The following is a 17,834-nucleotide window of genomic DNA, read 5'->3' as shown; positions in this document are numbered from 1 at the left end:
CTAGGCAAAAAAAAATAGAAGCATTAAATGTGTATTTTTATTTATTTCAGCCCAGTAATAGAGCTGTATTTTTATCATAGACTAAAGCACAAAAGAAATGCACCAAAATTGGAAGGGCCATTTCTAAAACACCTACCACACTGAAATCCCCTTGTGACCCAATTAATCTTAAGAGAGTTAAACTGTGGGAGTATGTCAGAGCTGTTTCCTGCTCTCTCACAGCCTCTCCACAGGTACCAGCGCAGATCAAGTTTAGCGATGGTGTGAATCTGGAAGCGTGTAAATACCAGAACACTCATAATGGTCACTGTCCAAAATAAAGCCACTATAAGTGGAAAATGATGACTATAAATAGAATGTGGGTGAAAATAGATAAATCAAAAATCTATGACATTTTTAACAATCAACCTGAAATCGCCAAAAGAAAAGTCCCTGTCACCACTTCCCATTTTATTCATCTGTAATGAAAAGAGTGAATGAAGTCACTTCTGTTACAGCAAGAGATTTGTACACACAGTATTGACTACAAAATAAGATTTATAATTGGTATTAAAGTAGTTCACCCAAAAAGGAGGATTTGCTTAAATATACTCATCCAAGATGTACCGTAGATGAGTTTGTTTCTTCATCACACAGATTTGGAAAAATTTAGCATCATATCACTTGCTCACCAATGGATCCTCTGCAGTGAATGGGTGCCGGCAGAATGAGAGTCCAAACAGCTGATAAAAACATCACAATAGTCCATCAATTAACATCATGAGAAGAGAAAAGCTGCGTGTTTGTAAGAAACAAATCTGTTCACATAAAAAAAAAAAGAAAAAACGCTGGGATGTTCCCTTAAACATGCAAAGTGTTATAGTTTTTTTTATTGGTTTTAATGCAAACGTTTTGCGAGGACTCTGCAGAATTGAGATTATGTCTTAAGGTGCTGCAAATTTAATTGGCTGCAGATTACATTACCTTGAAATTGGTTGAATATACGCTTGAAAACTGAACCTCCTTTTTGATTTTCAAGGGATTTGTTTCTGCCATCCCAGCAAAACACTGTAACTGACTTTGCTCCATTACATGATCTTGATTGCACCTATGAAATATGGGAAATGCTGTTATGCTTTGGTGGAGTCAAGTATGACGAAACATGTTCTTTTCACTGAAAGTCATTACTGAGTGGACATGTGTCCTGACATGTTATGGATGTGACATGGCAACGCTTAGTGAAGCCACTGCAAGTGAATCATGAATATCCCAAAATTCCCCTCACACAGTCAACATGAAGTCATTATTGAAGTTCTGCATGCTGCTGGAATTTTGTTGACCGTATACATGGATTGTGCCAAAAATAAATGTGTGGTCACTTCTTGTGTTCTATGGGAATTTTAAAAAGGGAATTCAGTGGGGAATATATATAATATTAATAATAATATTCTACAACGATATAAACAACATGCAAACATGGGAAAACTATCATTTTAACTGTTAGAACTATTTCACATAATCAATTTTATTAAGCAAATAATATTTACTGTACATCATTATTCATTAAAAAAAACAGCAAGCAATGTCAACTGAGCTCTAATGTAAAGATTTTAATTTTAGTAGTTTATTTTATATAAAAAAAAACACTTTACACTTCTCAGTATAACACTGCAATATCTACCACTCATCCTGCCAAAACCAACACCTAAACATGTATTATAAAAGTTAAACAAGGTGTCCAAATCATTTTAGCAAGGTGTAGTTAGTAAGTCTGTGAAGTGAAGGGCACATAGAGTGTTGAATAACATTCACTCTTTTTACATTTCACCAGCTTCCCTTAAATAGTTACAGTTCCTCTTTCTAAAATCCCCTGAACTTTCCCTGTCATGTCTGGCCCAGGAGCGTGATAATGCATATCCCAGAAAGCATGCAAGGCTGCTGAGCGCTTCAGCAAAAAAACAATAATATTGCAGATACAGACCTAGGAATTGATCACGAGTTTGTTTATCTGTCTTTGGTGAAAGTACAAAGCTGCTTTCAGATGAGCAGCCAGCTGCTTCCCAGAGCAGTGCGAGGATATTGTGCTCCTGTCAAAGGGAGGAGATTGGCCTAGGACATGGAGTGGGGATTTACACATCTGTAATTGTTCAGCCGCTCAGGGGAATTCCCTCGTGCATGTATCTATTTGCTTTTTTATGACCGAGGTGTATAATATAACATGAACCAAACCTCAGCGGGCAAATGCTTTTCTACTGGTGTCAACATCTGCTACTTCTGTTACACCTTCCCACTGACAGCAAGTCTGTATTTTGATGCTTTTTGTAGAGGGCCGATTTCGAAAACATACTTCAAAAAGCAAAAAAGCCAACAGCATGCTCTGCAAAATGTGTGAAAATGGGTATTTGAGTTGTGGAATGGGGCTTTTGGTCGATGCAGTGCACAATGTAACAAAAGCATTTACCACAAATCTTTGATGTGGATATGCATATTTTCCCCCAAGACATGAAACAAGACTCTCATCTCTTTATGTTCTACATGTGACAATATGTAAGAGGAACCGTGCCTCTCCAGGGGCTCTTTTTAAGGGTACCAATCTAGTGGCGTCACCATTACACGCATGTACCACAGAGATAAGGGGAGTTCCTTTCTTTCCTTTTTTTTTAATGGTTGCAGACTTCTTTTCAATAAAGTTTCCATGAAAAAAAAAAAAAAAAAAAAGTGGTGAATTCTCTGAATTAAACAACTGACTATTTTTACATGTACGCTTATGATGCAAGGAAGTGATGCAATTAAGGTGAAGTGCATGTACACAGATGCTGCCTACTTCCATATATGAAAAACAGTACAGCAAAAGAGTAGTAAGTCCGAATTCATAGTAGCAATAGGTGAAACGTACCTGGATGACCTACTACTTCTGGCAAGATTCTTAAAGGGATAGTTTACCCCAAAATGATCTACTCACCCTCATGCTGTTCCAAACCCGTAGGACCTTCGTTTATCTTCGAAACACAAATTAAGATATTTTTTTATGAAATCCGAGAGCTTTCTGACCTTCTATAGAGAGCAATGCAACTGACACAATCAAGTCCCAGAAAGGTAGTAAGGACATCAATAAAATAGTCCATGTGTCATCAGTGGTTCAACCTTAATTTTACGAAAGAAAACAAAAATAATGACTTTATTAAATTTCTTCTCTTCCATGTCAGTTTTCACTGTGCATTCATGAGACTACCATGATGCAATAATGTAATAAACATTTTCTTAATTTGTGTTCCGAAAATGAATGAAGGTCTTACAGGTTTGGAACAATTAATGACAGAAATTACATTTTTGGGTGAACTATCCCTTGTGTGCATTTGTTGACACTTTACTATCCCATGAGGCCAGGGGAGATGATTTTGCAACAACATGGCAGTACCTATTTTTTATGCACATCTTGGTATATCACATTAAAAATGCTGAATGGAAACACCAAGATGCACATAAATTCTGGAAATGAGCATAAAAAAAACTAAGTTGGATAAATTTCTTATCCGTTAAGAAAAAATGCACATAAACTATGATGGAAAGACTTTTACCGAAAAAAATCCTTAATGCGCATCAAAAAAGACATGTGACTTTGCAATGGGACAGCATAATATTGGACCAGCCAATGGGCCAAACTCATTGCACAGCATCTGAAATGCTAGTTATGTCATTCTAAAATGCTTGACCAAAGTCTCGTCAAAGTGCTTCGTTATAATTAACTCCCAGAACTGCGTTCCCAAACAGCAGTCTACGACAATAAGATAACATGACCGTGTTTCGTCTGCGCGCTCTGAAGCTCGTAATTTATTGTATACAAAAATTATTATATACAGTGCCTTCACCTACTGCAGCCAATTTTCTTTTTCTTTGTGATATTTAGTGCAAATTAATCAGTAAGTGATGATTTTGTTCTCTTCAACTCGCTGGATGGAAACGGTGCTTTATTCGCTATATTTTTTGCGATATTCCAATTTTACATATAAGTTTAATTCGTAACTTTGGATGGAAACATAGCTTGTGACACATTAAGTACATCCACATTTCTAACATACTATCGATACAGTCACGAGGTAAGTTTCAAATCTATGTATTAGATGTTGTGGCATTAGATGCAGCTGTGCTTTACACTGCCCTTCAAAAGTTTGGAAACACCCCTGGCAAAGTGTGGTTTTGGACGATATCAGCATAAATCCTTATAATTTTTTGGTGCAAATACATTAAAGTAACTTGACATTATCATATAAGCAATAAAACATAATAATGGCAATATATACATGTCAAAGTCAGACATGCCCCTTTGCCAGCTGTGATGCCTGGTTACTGGTTTAAACTTGGCCCAGGTTTTTAAAGGATTTTTGGGTCACCACACCTTAATACTAGCTTCAACAACTGATTGCCAATTCAAAATCAATGTTTGAATAAACTGACAGCTCGGATGCCCAGATTATGCAGAGCTGTAATAGCTGCTAATGGTGGATATTTTGATGAATCAAAAATGTAATTTTTTTCTATCTATAAACTGTTTATGTAATAAAATATGTTTTCGTAGTTTGTGTTGTCCCTTATCAGTGCACAATTATCACAAATTAAAAAGGATTCATGCCAATATTGTCCAAAACCCCACTTTTCTAGGGCATTTCCAAACTTTTGGAGGGCAGTGTATGCTAATTATTAACATCCCTTTTTACTATTTCTGACATATTATTTCCAAACATAGTGTGACTAATCAACGTAAATAATTATTTTAGTCATAATTATTCCTAACTGGCCATTTCACAGAAATAGTGTTTAAAAAAATTGCAATTTAGAGCAAAAATATAAAAAAAACCCCTCACATCACCCTTATGGTTTCGATTAAAATGCATAGCATGCAGTCAGATGTTTGCATCTAGCCACAAAACTTCAAATATTTCAACACACCCAAAGCTCAAATCATCCCGTACCACTCTCCATTGGAAATGGATGACTTCAGATAATGAAAAGGCAGCTTCCGAGTAACTAATCATAGTAAAATACATGCAGCACAAAGATCAGGATCATGTACAGCTTTGCGTTACATGGTTTGATTGCTGGTTGGATACATCTGAATTGAGGTGTTTTAAATGTGTTGCTGACAAATTTGAAAACCAACCTGAGAATTTGGTCTGGTTGGGGTATAAACAAATATATTGCGGTATAAATGGCACTAAAACAACCTCATGTCTTAGGGAATTATATAAATTATTATAGGTAGCATGTACAGCAAGTTTGCTCATGTGTCAGTAATTCCTTCCTCTAATTATACTGGCAATAATCGGACTACTGGTGTACATGTAAACATATCCATTGATAAACTACTACAAACAGAATGATCCAGCTGGCTTCAAGGCAAAGTGTGTAATAGCAAAACCAAACAGATTTGCAATAATAATGACTCGAACACCCCCTGTCTGTCATTGGCTGTACAAACAGTTAGCCCCACCACAAATTCACACCAATAGGTTGAGTAAATGTAGCAGTGTTGGCCAGGTCAGAATGCTCAAACAAACACAATACTGTGATAGAGACATTTTTATACGGTGTAAATAATTGACTTTTTATTTTTCTGCATACTAAGGTGTGGCAAGAGAAACAATTTGATCATCAAATAAATTACACACTTCATCTTAAACATTAAAGCAAAAACAAAGTCTTCCTGTTCTCATAAAGCTTGCATGCTGTGCTGGGCTGTTGAAAGCAAAAGGTTAGACAGGAAGAGGAAATGCTGGTATGAAGGGCTGGAACTTCGCTTAGTGCTGGACAGAATGTCCCTGAATTTCCCCAACTAACAGCCCTCTATGAATGAGCTCATTTATGTCTGGAGTGACCACGCCAGTCTGTATTGTTAAACACATCTTAGTAAATAGAGAGGTTTTGATGAATGCATCATGTCAACAGTGATGAAGTCAACAGTTATGTAACAGAAGAACCCAAGATAAAAAACATTTACACATGCAATGATATGAATCCTGTGTGATGCCAAATTATGAATAAGGTCGTTATACAACCAAAAGTGCCTTGATGAGGGCTACACATTATCTTAAATGCTATCTGTTGTACTCTGACATGCACACGATTGTGCATGATGCCTGAACCACAAACAAAAATACAGGCTTGAAATATTGCTTAGCCCAACTGAAAAATACCAAAAATCTCCCCAATATGTGTTCATTATCAAAGAAAGAACCGATTCTATTTTTTTCTTTTGGCTTGCCTACTCACTCAAGCTTTGAGGTTTACACCCTTACTGTGAGGGCAGATGTGACCTCTTGCCTTTGAGGTTCTCGCTCTGTGTTCGTAGAGCAGGCAGCGTCTGGTGGGGACTTTCCAGAGCTCAGGGAGAAACAGCATTTTATCTGAAGTACTCTTTTCTCACAGCATGATACAAGTAGCCTTTTTTTAAATACCCTTGCATGCAAAACTAATACGCTTTCCATTGATGTATGGTTTGTTTGGATAGGACCATATTTGGCTGATATACAACAATTTGAAAATCTGGAATCTGAAGGTGCAAAAAAATCAAAATATGGAGAAAATCGCTTTTAAAGTTGTCCAAATGAAGTTCTTAGGAATGCATATTACTAAGTTTTGATATATTTACGGTTGGAAATTTACAAAATATCTTCATGGAACATAATCTTTACTTAATGATTTTTGGCATAAAAGAAAAATCGATAATTTTTGCCCGTACAATGTATTTTTGGCCCATGCTACTTATGACTGGTTTTGTGGTCCAGGGTCACATAAATCAACAGATAGATAGATAGACAGATTCAGTGATATTAAGTAATATTAACTAGCTAGTTTCTTGTTTCTCATATGCCTTGATTCTGCATTTTCCTAAGAAATGAATGTAGAAATGACTGTGCATGTTTGTAAATGTAGAATTTTTTAAAAAGTCTGGCAATACAGTAAAGTCTAGTAATGATGAAATTGTAGAATTTGATCTGTTTTGGTTTTAGCAGCCTTGCCGTTTGCAGTAATGTTACGAATGACTGGGAAAAGTCTGTGGCTCTGGTGTGCTGGAAGAAGAGATCTGGGTTTTTGGGCAAATAAGCAGCAGGAAAGAGGATGGGTGGTGGAAATCCCCGTCAGAACGTATCTGTGCAGGCCAGTCATGCTGTATTTGGAAGTCAGCTGCATTTTTGGACTAGCGAAGTTGTCTTTTGTTAAAACCAGTTTTTGTGGTTTCTCCTGTTTGGAATTTGGCAGATTCATTTTCAGTTGCTACAAACTGTCATTGTTTGCTTACGCTGTATTATATATATATATATCCTCATTTGCAACAAAGTAAATCCCATATAGCTAATATGACAGATTACACTTTACAATTAAGTTCAATTCATTAGTTAATGCATTACGTTACATGAACTAATGATAGCTACATTTAAATGTAACCAAATAATCCTTTAGTAATCAGAATAATGGCCTTCATATAGACATGCATGATTTGAAGGGGTGTTGTAGCCTGGAATAATATTATCAATAGGAAAAATTCGGCATGTAGCCTAAATGCTTGAATCCAACTTCAATCAGATTCAAAAAGCATGTTTACACACATTTGATGTCTTATGAACATCTTTATCACTAAATATTTACTAAATATCCGCTAATATTTGCAAAAATATTCACCATAGGTCCAGTGACATTATGGGAATACATGTACTGCACATGTAAACTTGTGTAGAAATGTGAATTGGATTACAGAGTTTAGGGTTTAGGGAACAGAACTTCACAATCTGAAAACACACTGGATTCATTCAGTCTGATGAGTCAGTGCATTTAAATAGCTACTAAACCATTTTTACAGCATTTATTATTCTGGGTACATTTTAATTATAAAATATTCTCATGCTTGTTCATCATACATTAACTAATGTTAATTTATAGTACTTTAAATTGAAAAATTGCATTAGTATGTAGAAATTAATGTATTCCAAAGTTGCAAAAAGCTAGCTTTTTTTTTTTTTTATAAAAGGAGATGGAAACTTTGGTATCATTAAAGAAAGCTCAATAGTCATTTAGGATCACGTGCAGCTCGTAAAACAATCATGCTATGATCTTGATGTCATTAAATCACTTTTATACATTTATGACTCTCAGTCACTCTATGGGCAGAAATGAATGTGCAGTGCAATAAAATGAATCATACATACAAAATTATCTGTAACTTCTCTTATAAATTTTTTTTTTTTTTTTGCAGGCTTCAAATATACCTCAATCCAAAATGATTATGTCATATGAAAAATGTTGTGTTCAGCACACAGTCAGTTTATTATGCAAGCATAGATTGTGAAATTAAATATTTCTTGTTGTTTAACTGCTCAGCATCTAGCTTAGCATACTGTTAGCCTGCTAGCTTAATAAATGTCATATTACATTTGATTATTTGGTAGGAACATGCAAATAATAAAATAAGAAACAATAAACTTTTACATATACTGTATACCCATTAAATATATATGCAGAATAAGTACAGAAGGCTAGAGTAGCCTAGTGCTAACATGCTATAACAGAGAACTGATAGCATACCTGCTAGGCCGCTACAGTTACAAACCACAATCCCCTAGGTCATACATCAAACTGCAGGGGGTTTGTGAGTTGATGAAAGGCTACATTGAATGTAAAATTACAATAAATAGGGAAGCACTATAATTGTGATCTGATATGCTGGGTGTTTCAGAGAAGTGTACACATGAGTAGCTCATGATTTCAGGATCTCAGAATGGCTCTGCTGACTCCCTCTCTGTTTGCGCTGTGTGCTAGGAATGCATTGTGTGCTAGGATCTCTTTATTTACAGTACATTCACATTTACATAATTTCCAAGATCTTTGTGGACAGAAGTTTACAGCATTTCACCAATATGGCATAGGTCACCTAAAAATTAAAATTCTTTCACCAATTAATTCTGTCTCACCCTCATGTCGTACCAAACCAGTAAGACCTTTGTTCGCCTTCCGAACACAAATTAAGATATTTTTTATGAAATCCGAGAGCATTCTGAATCTTCATAGACAGCAAGGGTCCTACCACGTTCAAGGCCCAGAAAGGTAGTAAGGACAACGTTAAAATAGTCCATGTGACATCAGTGGTTCAATCGTAATTTTATGAAGCTACGGGAATATTTTTTGTTGCGCAAGAAAACTAAAATAACGACTTTATTCAACAATTCTTCTCCTCCGCATCACCCTGGTGCCATTTTGAAGAGTATCACATACATGCATACGTTGTTTACGTATGTGATACTCTCCAAAATGGCACCAGGGTGATGCGGATGAGAAGAATGATGTCACACATGATGCCACTGATGTCACATGGACTATTTTTGTCGATGTTCTTGTATCTTTCTGGACCTTGAACATGGTAGGAACTTTGCTGTCTATGAAGGGTCAGAAAGCTCTTGGATTTCATCAAAAACATCTTAATTTGAGTTCTGAAGATGAATGAAGGTCTTACGGGTTTGGAACGACTTGAGGGTGAGTAATTAATGGCAGAATTTTCATTTTTGGGTGAATTATCCCTTTAATGATTTGACGTGTTAAAAGCTTGAGGGTTTAAACATTTGAAAGTGAAGTGGGGTGACTATATGTCCTCTTTTTCTTGGACATTTTTAATTTCTAAATTGCCTAAAATGACCGGGTTTTTGCTTTGTTTTCCTATTGACTTGCTCTCTACTGTCCTCATAAATTATGTACAGCATATTTACATTGCTTTGACCATTCTCTCTAGATCCCACCTTCTCACATGCCACGATTGGTCGATTATGCACAATGCCTGCATGCTATTGGTCAAACTTTTGAACAAAAGTCAACTACAGGAAAAACAGGGCCTATGGTCACCCTAAAAGAGCGAACCCAATAAACATAAAACACTTACTTTAAAAATTTTGATATTTATCTGTTTACTTGCATGTTAGCCTATGTGACAACTAAGCGACATCAGACAATGCAAATGTGTCATTTAACTTTTGGAATAATAACTTGAAATCTCAGGGGTTACTTCAAGTAAATATTTGACATCAAAAGTATTCAGCTAACAATAATAATATTTGGCTACCTCTGCTCAGGTCCTAGTGTTGACACGTTTGTGAGGGGGACTCGATTGTTCACGAACACTGACTGCTGCTTTATGCTTGTTTTTTTTTTAGCTAACTTTGGAGGTCTGGTATTACAGCACTGGGGCGTTGTAGGAGTGGGTCTTTTCAAAGCATCATTTGGCATCACAACCGAACTGGACAACATCCGGACATCATTGTAGGATCAGGACAAGGATTTGAATAAAAGGAAATGGCCCCTAATAATACACAGAGGGCTAGTGGCTGTGCAGAACTATTTTCAGCCTGGGAGTCTCTGCAGAGTACATTCATGTCTATTTTTTTCCTGGTTTAAAAAAAAAAAAAAAAAAGCCCAGACTCACCCACTTTTCTGCAGCTGTCTGACGCAAAGCCACGACGGAAAAGGTGAACAATCTCTGATGTGTGCAGAGTCTAGACGGATGTAACGAATAACACAGAATCCCCCCGCTAGTTTAGAAACAAATCTTTGTGAAGGGTACAATCACAGAGGATGAAGGATGCGGTGTGACCTATTTTTGGAAGTCACTAGCTGTGGTATGATGCATTCAGGGCACCGAATACATGTATGTATAATGAAGTAAACCACAAGTGAAACTAGAAGCCACGCTTCAACATTTGAAGCACAAAAAGAGACGGGCAAGCATGGTAGAAAAAAGTATTGTTTTCCCACTGTAACATTACAGAGTTCCACAATAGCTGATAGCCCAGATAAACACGGCCATCAAGTGTTGCTAAATACTATCATTAAGAGATTTGTGTAATCTGGGTTTTTCCACTGATTATAAACCATGACAATGTACTGGAGCACATTTAAACTGATTTGTGCAAACTACTTATAGGCTACTGTGTGTAACTAACTAGAGGTCGTCAAAACAGTCATTAGTCAGAATCACAAGCAAGATTATGATTTTAACAGCACGTTTGAAAAAGAAACTATGTATTATTGAGACCATATGCTTACACCATTACACACGTTTTTGCACCCATGTTGAATAGATACTTTTACCTGAGATGTTTAAGATATACATGTGGACATACTAATTCAATCACCGATGGGTCCTCTGCAGTGAATGGGTGCCGTCAGAATGAGAGTCCAAACAAACTAAGAATAAGAACATTACAGTAATCCACAGGTAATCCACACCAATCCAGTCCAGTCCATCAATTAACATCTAGCAAAAAGCTGCATGTTTGTAATAGACAAATTCATCATCAAGATGCTTTCAACTTTAAACCATTGCTTCCAGCTAAAATATGGCTTTCTCCAGTGAATCAGGAGAGAAATATGCACATATCAAGCAGTGCTTACAAGCGAAAACAGTCCAAAACAGTCGTAAACAAAAATGTTAGTGAATTATTAATGTTAAAAGTCAACGGGACATGAACTGTTTCACTGGAGGAAGTGTTATTATGGATTATGGACTATTATTTTGGCCAGAAGCATAATGGTTTAAAGTTAAAACACTTTATTGATGGATTTGTTTCTTACATGTTTCTCAGGATGGCCTGGGTGAATACATTCACAGCAAATTTGACTTTAATATTAAAATAAACCTGCAATAGGCTACCAAATTATTAGTGAATGCATAGCTTTCTGTGAATTAATGTTAATCACAATTAATATTGTTCTTAATTTGTGTGTGTGTTTAAAGGTATAGCCTTAGTTTATATCTCATGTTTTTTGTCAGGTGCATGTCTAAATCACATTTCTTCTCCATCACTCTCAATTATCATTAAAAGAAAGAAAGAAATATTTTACCCCAAACTAAAAATAGTTATCATTTATTAATGCATCATGTCATTCCAAAACCTTATTCTGACACCACACGGTTAACATTGCCATCTGCTGGCTCTTTTGAAGAACACATCAAATATAACTTTGTCCCATTAAATATCCTCAGTATCTAATTGTCGTATCTGGTATCGTAAGAAATCTGTTTCTTTTCCATTTCAAGTTTATTTCCTATTACTAATACTCTCATTGTAGTAGTTGCATCAGCTGAAAAAAATCCAGTCGTCATGACAACAAAACTGGCGCTTTCTGCTGCCCTCTGTTGGCATTTTTGATCATGTTATGATGTCACAGAACAGATAGAAGTGCTTGTGCTGGACACTGAAGAGGTGAGCTGTCCCAGCTGACCAGAGAAAACATACAGAAACAAACCCAAAACTCAGTTTTTTGAAAAGTGCAGGTTTTGTCCATATGTCTTGCATCACAGAAACATTATGAGGGAAATCCACATCTTGCATACCAATAAGGTGAGATATTGTGAAAATGCACTTTAATTTTTAACGTTAGAAACCGTTGTATGTTGTAGACTTAATAAAACCAGCAATTATGATTTAGAAATGTCTGCAAGCTGTACACTTAATATGACTCAAAATTAACAATATTTTTTGTCTTTTAAAAAACAAACTGCAACATTTGGATGAACGTGGAGGCTGGAAATCAACCTGAATGCATTGGGTGAATTTCAATTTCAGGTAAGAAACACGACCTATTTTTAGGTTGTTAGTAGAACTCATAATTAACACAGTTGTTTATTTTATTTGTATGGAAACAACAAACTGCACCACTGGAGGAAACCGGCCTGAATCACTCTTGGGATGATTTTCAGTTCTATGGTAGGAAGAAATACCAATTTTAGGTTGTTAGTAAAACTCATGATCTACACTATTGATCTTTTTTTTTTTTTGTATTGAAACAACAAACTTTGATGATTTTCAGTTTCTGGTGAGAAAAAGTACCTATTTTAGGTTGTTAACAGAACTCATAATTAACACTATTTTCCTTTTGCAATTGATACATTTCAACAACAAATTGCAACATTTGGTGGGAGCTGTAAAATTGAAGTAGGCTTGAATGGGATGATTATCAATTTCTCAAGTCATAAAATAACAGCTTACATTTTAGACTTCACAAGATGGAATGAAGTGAAGTGACGTGAAGGCAAAGTCAGGTAACCCAAACTCAGAATTTATCCTCTGCATTTAACTAAGAAAAATGACTCGCCTCCAAAAAAAAAAAATATTTCTTGTTATGCCATATTATTACCAGATATTGGATTCAGCTCTTTTTATAAACTTGTTTTCTTTCATTTAGCACAGTTTATGAGAGTGAATGTTGACAAAATTATCCACAAATAATGTATTTTTCAATCAAAAACACTGATCAGTCAGTTCCAAAAAGAAATGCAAAACTTTGAAAAAAAAAAAAGATTGAATCCAAGATTTGGTGGTAATACAGCATGAGAGACAACAAGAGATTTACATTTCATGAATAAAGGCTGTGTGACCAAATAAAAATATAAAAATCTATTCAAAATTGTCCCTTCATTATTAGCCATTTTATTCCCAAATTACATGCCTCTTACAATTACATGATTTTTTTGCAATATACTGTAAATGAACCTGATGGAGTTCTGCATGTCGTAATGAATGTCCCTGTCTGAATGAAAGCAGACTTACTCAGATGAGCAGGGTTACGCCGAGGACATGCTCAACTGGCCTTCAGTACCACACAGACATTGAGACCTTTGTTGCCCAAGACAAAACCGTATCTATCAGTGAGAGAGCTCAGCTCTGCCCACACAACACATACAAACCCATCCAACCGACAGGCTTCAGAGAGCTTAAAGAGTGAAATTCAAGCACTTTCCCAGCAATTTCAAGCGCTTAGTGATTTTCAAGGGTGAGGAAGCTGTTATAATAAAACATAATATTTATAAACTTATAAAAAGTCAGAAAAACAGCTCAAAAGGAAACTAGTAGGGGAAACTACTGTATGAAAGGGAGACCATTGCAAATAATGTTTTGCATGTTCCCACTGCTTCAGCAGCATAAAAACAAAACAAAAATCAACAATTGCATTTCAATGACAATCCAAAAAAGGAAAAAAAAATGTCAAAGTCACTCTCTCAGCAGCTTAACTAGTTATCTGTAATGTAATTCCAGTGTAGTATAACACAAAATATAGTGATATAAATGTACTTAAAATATACTTATAGTTAACTAAACCAACATTTTTGTTACTTGAAATAAATATAAACTGAGATAAAATATAATATTAAAAACGTGTCAGTCAATCACTAGCAGAAAGTAAATTTGGCTCATAGTATCTCAGTAATACTAAAATAACACCACTAATAAAAAACTAAAACATTTAAGTCACATAAGATATAATACTCTAGTATTTTATTCATGTTAAACACAAAATGGTAAAAAAAAAATATTTTTAAAAAACATTTAATGATTCAGTACAAACAATGACAAGACAAATATCAAGCATTACCAGTATATTATATAAAAACGGAAAATTCAGTGTGAGGTATGTGTCTCTGTATTGATGCAAATGCAATCAAATGCTTCATAACACTAATAATAATTCATCCATTACATACTGTAGAGTACATTAAAAACACACATAGAAATGTTCAGTGGAATCATGTTAGTTCCATTTCTAGAAGAATTCATTTTTGGTCTGAGGCTAAAGAATTGGCTCATCTCCTCATTAGCACCATGATCAGTATAGTTTCACTGGCCCTGGATCAGTGCATTAAGGCAGTCAAAGACACAAGTTAATATTCAAAATCAGATCCTGATTATGTCTCTGTGGTAATAAGTGCTTTAAAGAATAGAGGCTAATGTTTAAACCACAAGTATTTGACAAACTATACTTGTCATTAAGTGCTAGTAAGAGCAGGGATGTGAACTGTGTTGGGTGCAAAAGAAGGGTGAAGGTCCAGCTCATTGGTCACCTGTACTTGAGTACTGTTAGCGTCGGGCTGGTTGGTCTTTGGATCCTCATCTTCATCATTTTGCTGCTCTTCAAACAGGTGCTCTGCCTCTTCAGAGAGCTGTGTATCTTCATCTCTTTCTTCTTTCTGTGAAACCCCCCACCCCCCGACAAAAACATTATAATATGACAATTCTGATTCTTAGATATTCCGATTTTACCAAGATAAAGGACTGCCGTACCTCCCTCTTCGACCGGCTGTATTCATCTATGGCATACTGGTATTTAGCTGAGGTGATGCCAAAAAGCGATGCCATTCGCTCACTGAGGTAGTCACAAGCTGAAAGATGGGACAGGTGGAATTTGACATAGTTATGAGAATATGAATATGAATATTTATATGTGGCATAATAAAGGGTGAAAAATAAGCACTTAAACATTTTCTGCTTGAATTCTTGATGGATGTTTGTGTATGTATTCATCTATACAGTCATTTAAAAAAAAGAAAGAAAAGCTTTTTAAGGTGCTTAGTGAATCTCTGTGGAGTCCCAGGATTTCAAATGATTAAAGAAAATCTCATGATGTGGTGCTTGAACTAGATAGAACACAAAAAATAATCATATATTTAAAATGAAAATGTTCCTGCTGTTTTGCATATTTGAATAAAACACCAAAACCAACATGTCATAATCATTTAACATCATCCACAATGGCCCTAATTACACAGACACAAACATAAATATGAAAAAACAAAAACATTTTTAATCCCCGGGCATGATTATGCACATTTCTGTCTTTATGCCCGTGCACAGAATATGATTTTTAACAGTTTTCTCCAAAAAGAAAAGCTAAGATTGTTAATTTTGCAGGAGCTGGAGTGATGTTAAGGTGGGGATAAAATATTGTGGATAGGTGATAAAAAAATTAAATCTAATAATTGTGTAGTGTAATGTATTTGTATAGTGATATAAATGCACAAAAAAAAAATTTTTTTTTATATATATACACACACACATACATAGCCTACATATAATTATAGAAAGGTAGTAAAAATGTACTTTTTTTATTCATAAAGTCAAAAGGTTTGACAAAAATGCACGTTTGCACAATTTAAAACTGACATTCAAATTTGGAAATAATATCTAAAAGTTTTTTTTACCGATATGTATGGTTATGCACTTTTTTATACAATATGCTTGGTCAGAAATAAAGATTTGTTACATAATAATACATCTGCAAACGAGATGGATATTGGCTTTAACCTGCAAACAAAATACTTCAGCATATAAATTTTTGGATATCTGGAACACTTGAAAATGACTCAAATTCCATAGTTCAGTTTGTCATGTTAGTTTAAAGATGCAGTTTTCGGTTTTGAATCAGACTTGCCAGATATAGTGGATGTAGCTGCTCTCCACATCTGAAACCAGACATATGGGCCCCAAGTCAGCTTGGACTTAAAAAAAAAAAAAAAAAAAGAGAGAAAAAATAAAAGTTATATTCAACTCTTATTCAGATTTTTTAATTGTATAGAAAACAAAGCCTACATTACAGGTTTGGAATGACATGAGGGTGAGTAAATGATGGGTGAACTGAAGGATCCTTCAGGGTATTTGTTCAAACACACATACTGTGTCTATGGAGGACAGAAGGTCTTTCTTTGCGTTCTGTGTTTTGTCTTCCTCCTCCTCATCTGTGCTGTATTCTTCCATGGTCTCCCCGCTGGAGAAATGAATAATGCGGCGTGGGGTCTTCTCTTTTCTGTCCAGATCACCAAGCTCCACACACTCATATTCCTTCTCTTTTCCAGAGCTCTGTCCACAGGCACACAGCAGATATATTACAAATAAGTTGGTTTTCCACAATACCACAGTACGTATTGCATCTAAAATCATAATAAATGCATGAGTCTGCTTTAAAAAATTTATTGTTTCAAACCATTCTGACATATTCAATTCTGTATTTAATGTCTATTACCATGTTATCTTTCCCCTGTAGTAATATAGTAACTTTTGGTGGAATAGACCTACAGTAGCTATAATCTGATTTATATGTAACAAACAATTAATATATTAAAAACTTAAGACATTTAGTATTTTTATAGCGTTATGTTAGAGATGACCATGGTTTAATTCCTGGCACAAGTGAATGCTTAAATTAAATGCAAAATTATACAATAAAACTGTGCATTTTCATTAATTTATTGGGTTTTAAAATAAATGTAAACATATTAGTCAAATATATAATTTACCTTGTCAGGGTCCATATCATGTGTGACAGTTATACTGACGCTGGATAGATAAAGGGGTATTTCTGCCATCGCTATTGTGTGTGAACTCTGCTTTCCAGTGCAGCAGCATCAACCCAAAGTCCAGGCGGAGACATTTGTTCATACCACCGCACAGCAGCAGCCTCCAGGCGGAGCCAATGGGAAATTACTATATTTGTGCCACCCAACGTTCTGGGGTGTAATTAATTTTTGTGCTTACAACAATTTACCTTGTGTATTTCTAGTGTGTGTGTGTGTGTCATTCTACAGAATTGGTGCAAACATCTTGAAAAAAATGTCTTTTTCCATAAATGTTGTGTGTATGCAAATTGTATAATATCCAAGTTACGCATTCCTAGTAATTGTGCAGTTAAGTCTCATACTGAATTTTCAGAAAGTTTTGGAATATTTGTCCTCTCCCCAAATTTGTCACCACCGAAACACAATAATATATCATTTAATAAGGGTTATATTGTACTATTAAGATTTTGATTACATTTCCTTTGTAATTTATACATATATATTGCTGTTTTATTAAAAAGCTTTCAGAGATACATCAATAACAATTTTAATTATTTCATTTGAGATTTGTTGTATTTTGAATCAAAAAGTTGATCATACTGGGGTTGTCAAAAGCGTCGGCGCGTTTTGGTGCATTTTTTTTGAAAGCCCCTAAAGGACCTATACTGTTAGTTTAGGCTGGATTTCCCTCAAAAGAAGAACAACATTT

General features: G+C 35.2%; 1 protein-coding gene across 1 annotated transcript; it reads right to left on the bottom strand.

Annotated features, from left to right (window-relative positions):
- Window positions 1-14,274: 14,274 nt before the first annotated feature.
- On the bottom strand, window positions 14,275-17,236 carry LOC306880108 (protein FAM177A1-like). Its single transcript, XM_079433415.1, has 5 exons — window positions 17,087-17,236; window positions 16,467-16,649; window positions 16,225-16,291; window positions 15,078-15,175; window positions 14,275-14,983 (listed from the first exon to the last, which is right to left on the bottom strand). The coding sequence occupies exons 1-5, from the start codon at window positions 17,153-17,155 to the stop codon at window positions 14,783-14,785; spliced, it is 618 nt and encodes a 205-aa protein (XP_079289541.1). The 5' UTR covers window positions 17,156-17,236; the 3' UTR covers window positions 14,275-14,782.
- Window positions 17,237-17,834: the final 598 nt, after the last annotated feature.

Source organism: Barbus barbus (genome assembly GCF_936440315.1).
Source record: "Barbus barbus genome assembly, chromosome: 14".
In the NCBI taxonomy this organism is placed as follows: Eukaryota; Metazoa; Chordata; class Actinopteri; order Cypriniformes; family Cyprinidae; genus Barbus; species Barbus barbus.
The sequence above is the reverse complement of the archived record's forward strand: the minus strand, read 5'-3'. Positions and strand labels throughout refer to the sequence as shown.

Bases quoted from the DNA above. Each gene is read 5' to 3' on its own strand.
- LOC306880108 (XM_079433415.1), bottom strand. From the start codon at position 17,155: ATGGCAGAAATACCCCTTTATCTATCCAGCGTCAGTATAACTGTCACA. The intron at 16,650-17,086 runs GTAAATTATATA...GCCTGTGGACAG, and splicing joins ATGATATGGACCCTGACAAG to AGCTCTGGAAAAGAGAAGGA. The intron at 16,292-16,466 runs GTATGTGTGTTT...TTTTTTTTTAAG, and splicing joins TTCTGTCCTCCATAGACACA to TCCAAGCTGACTTGGGGCCC.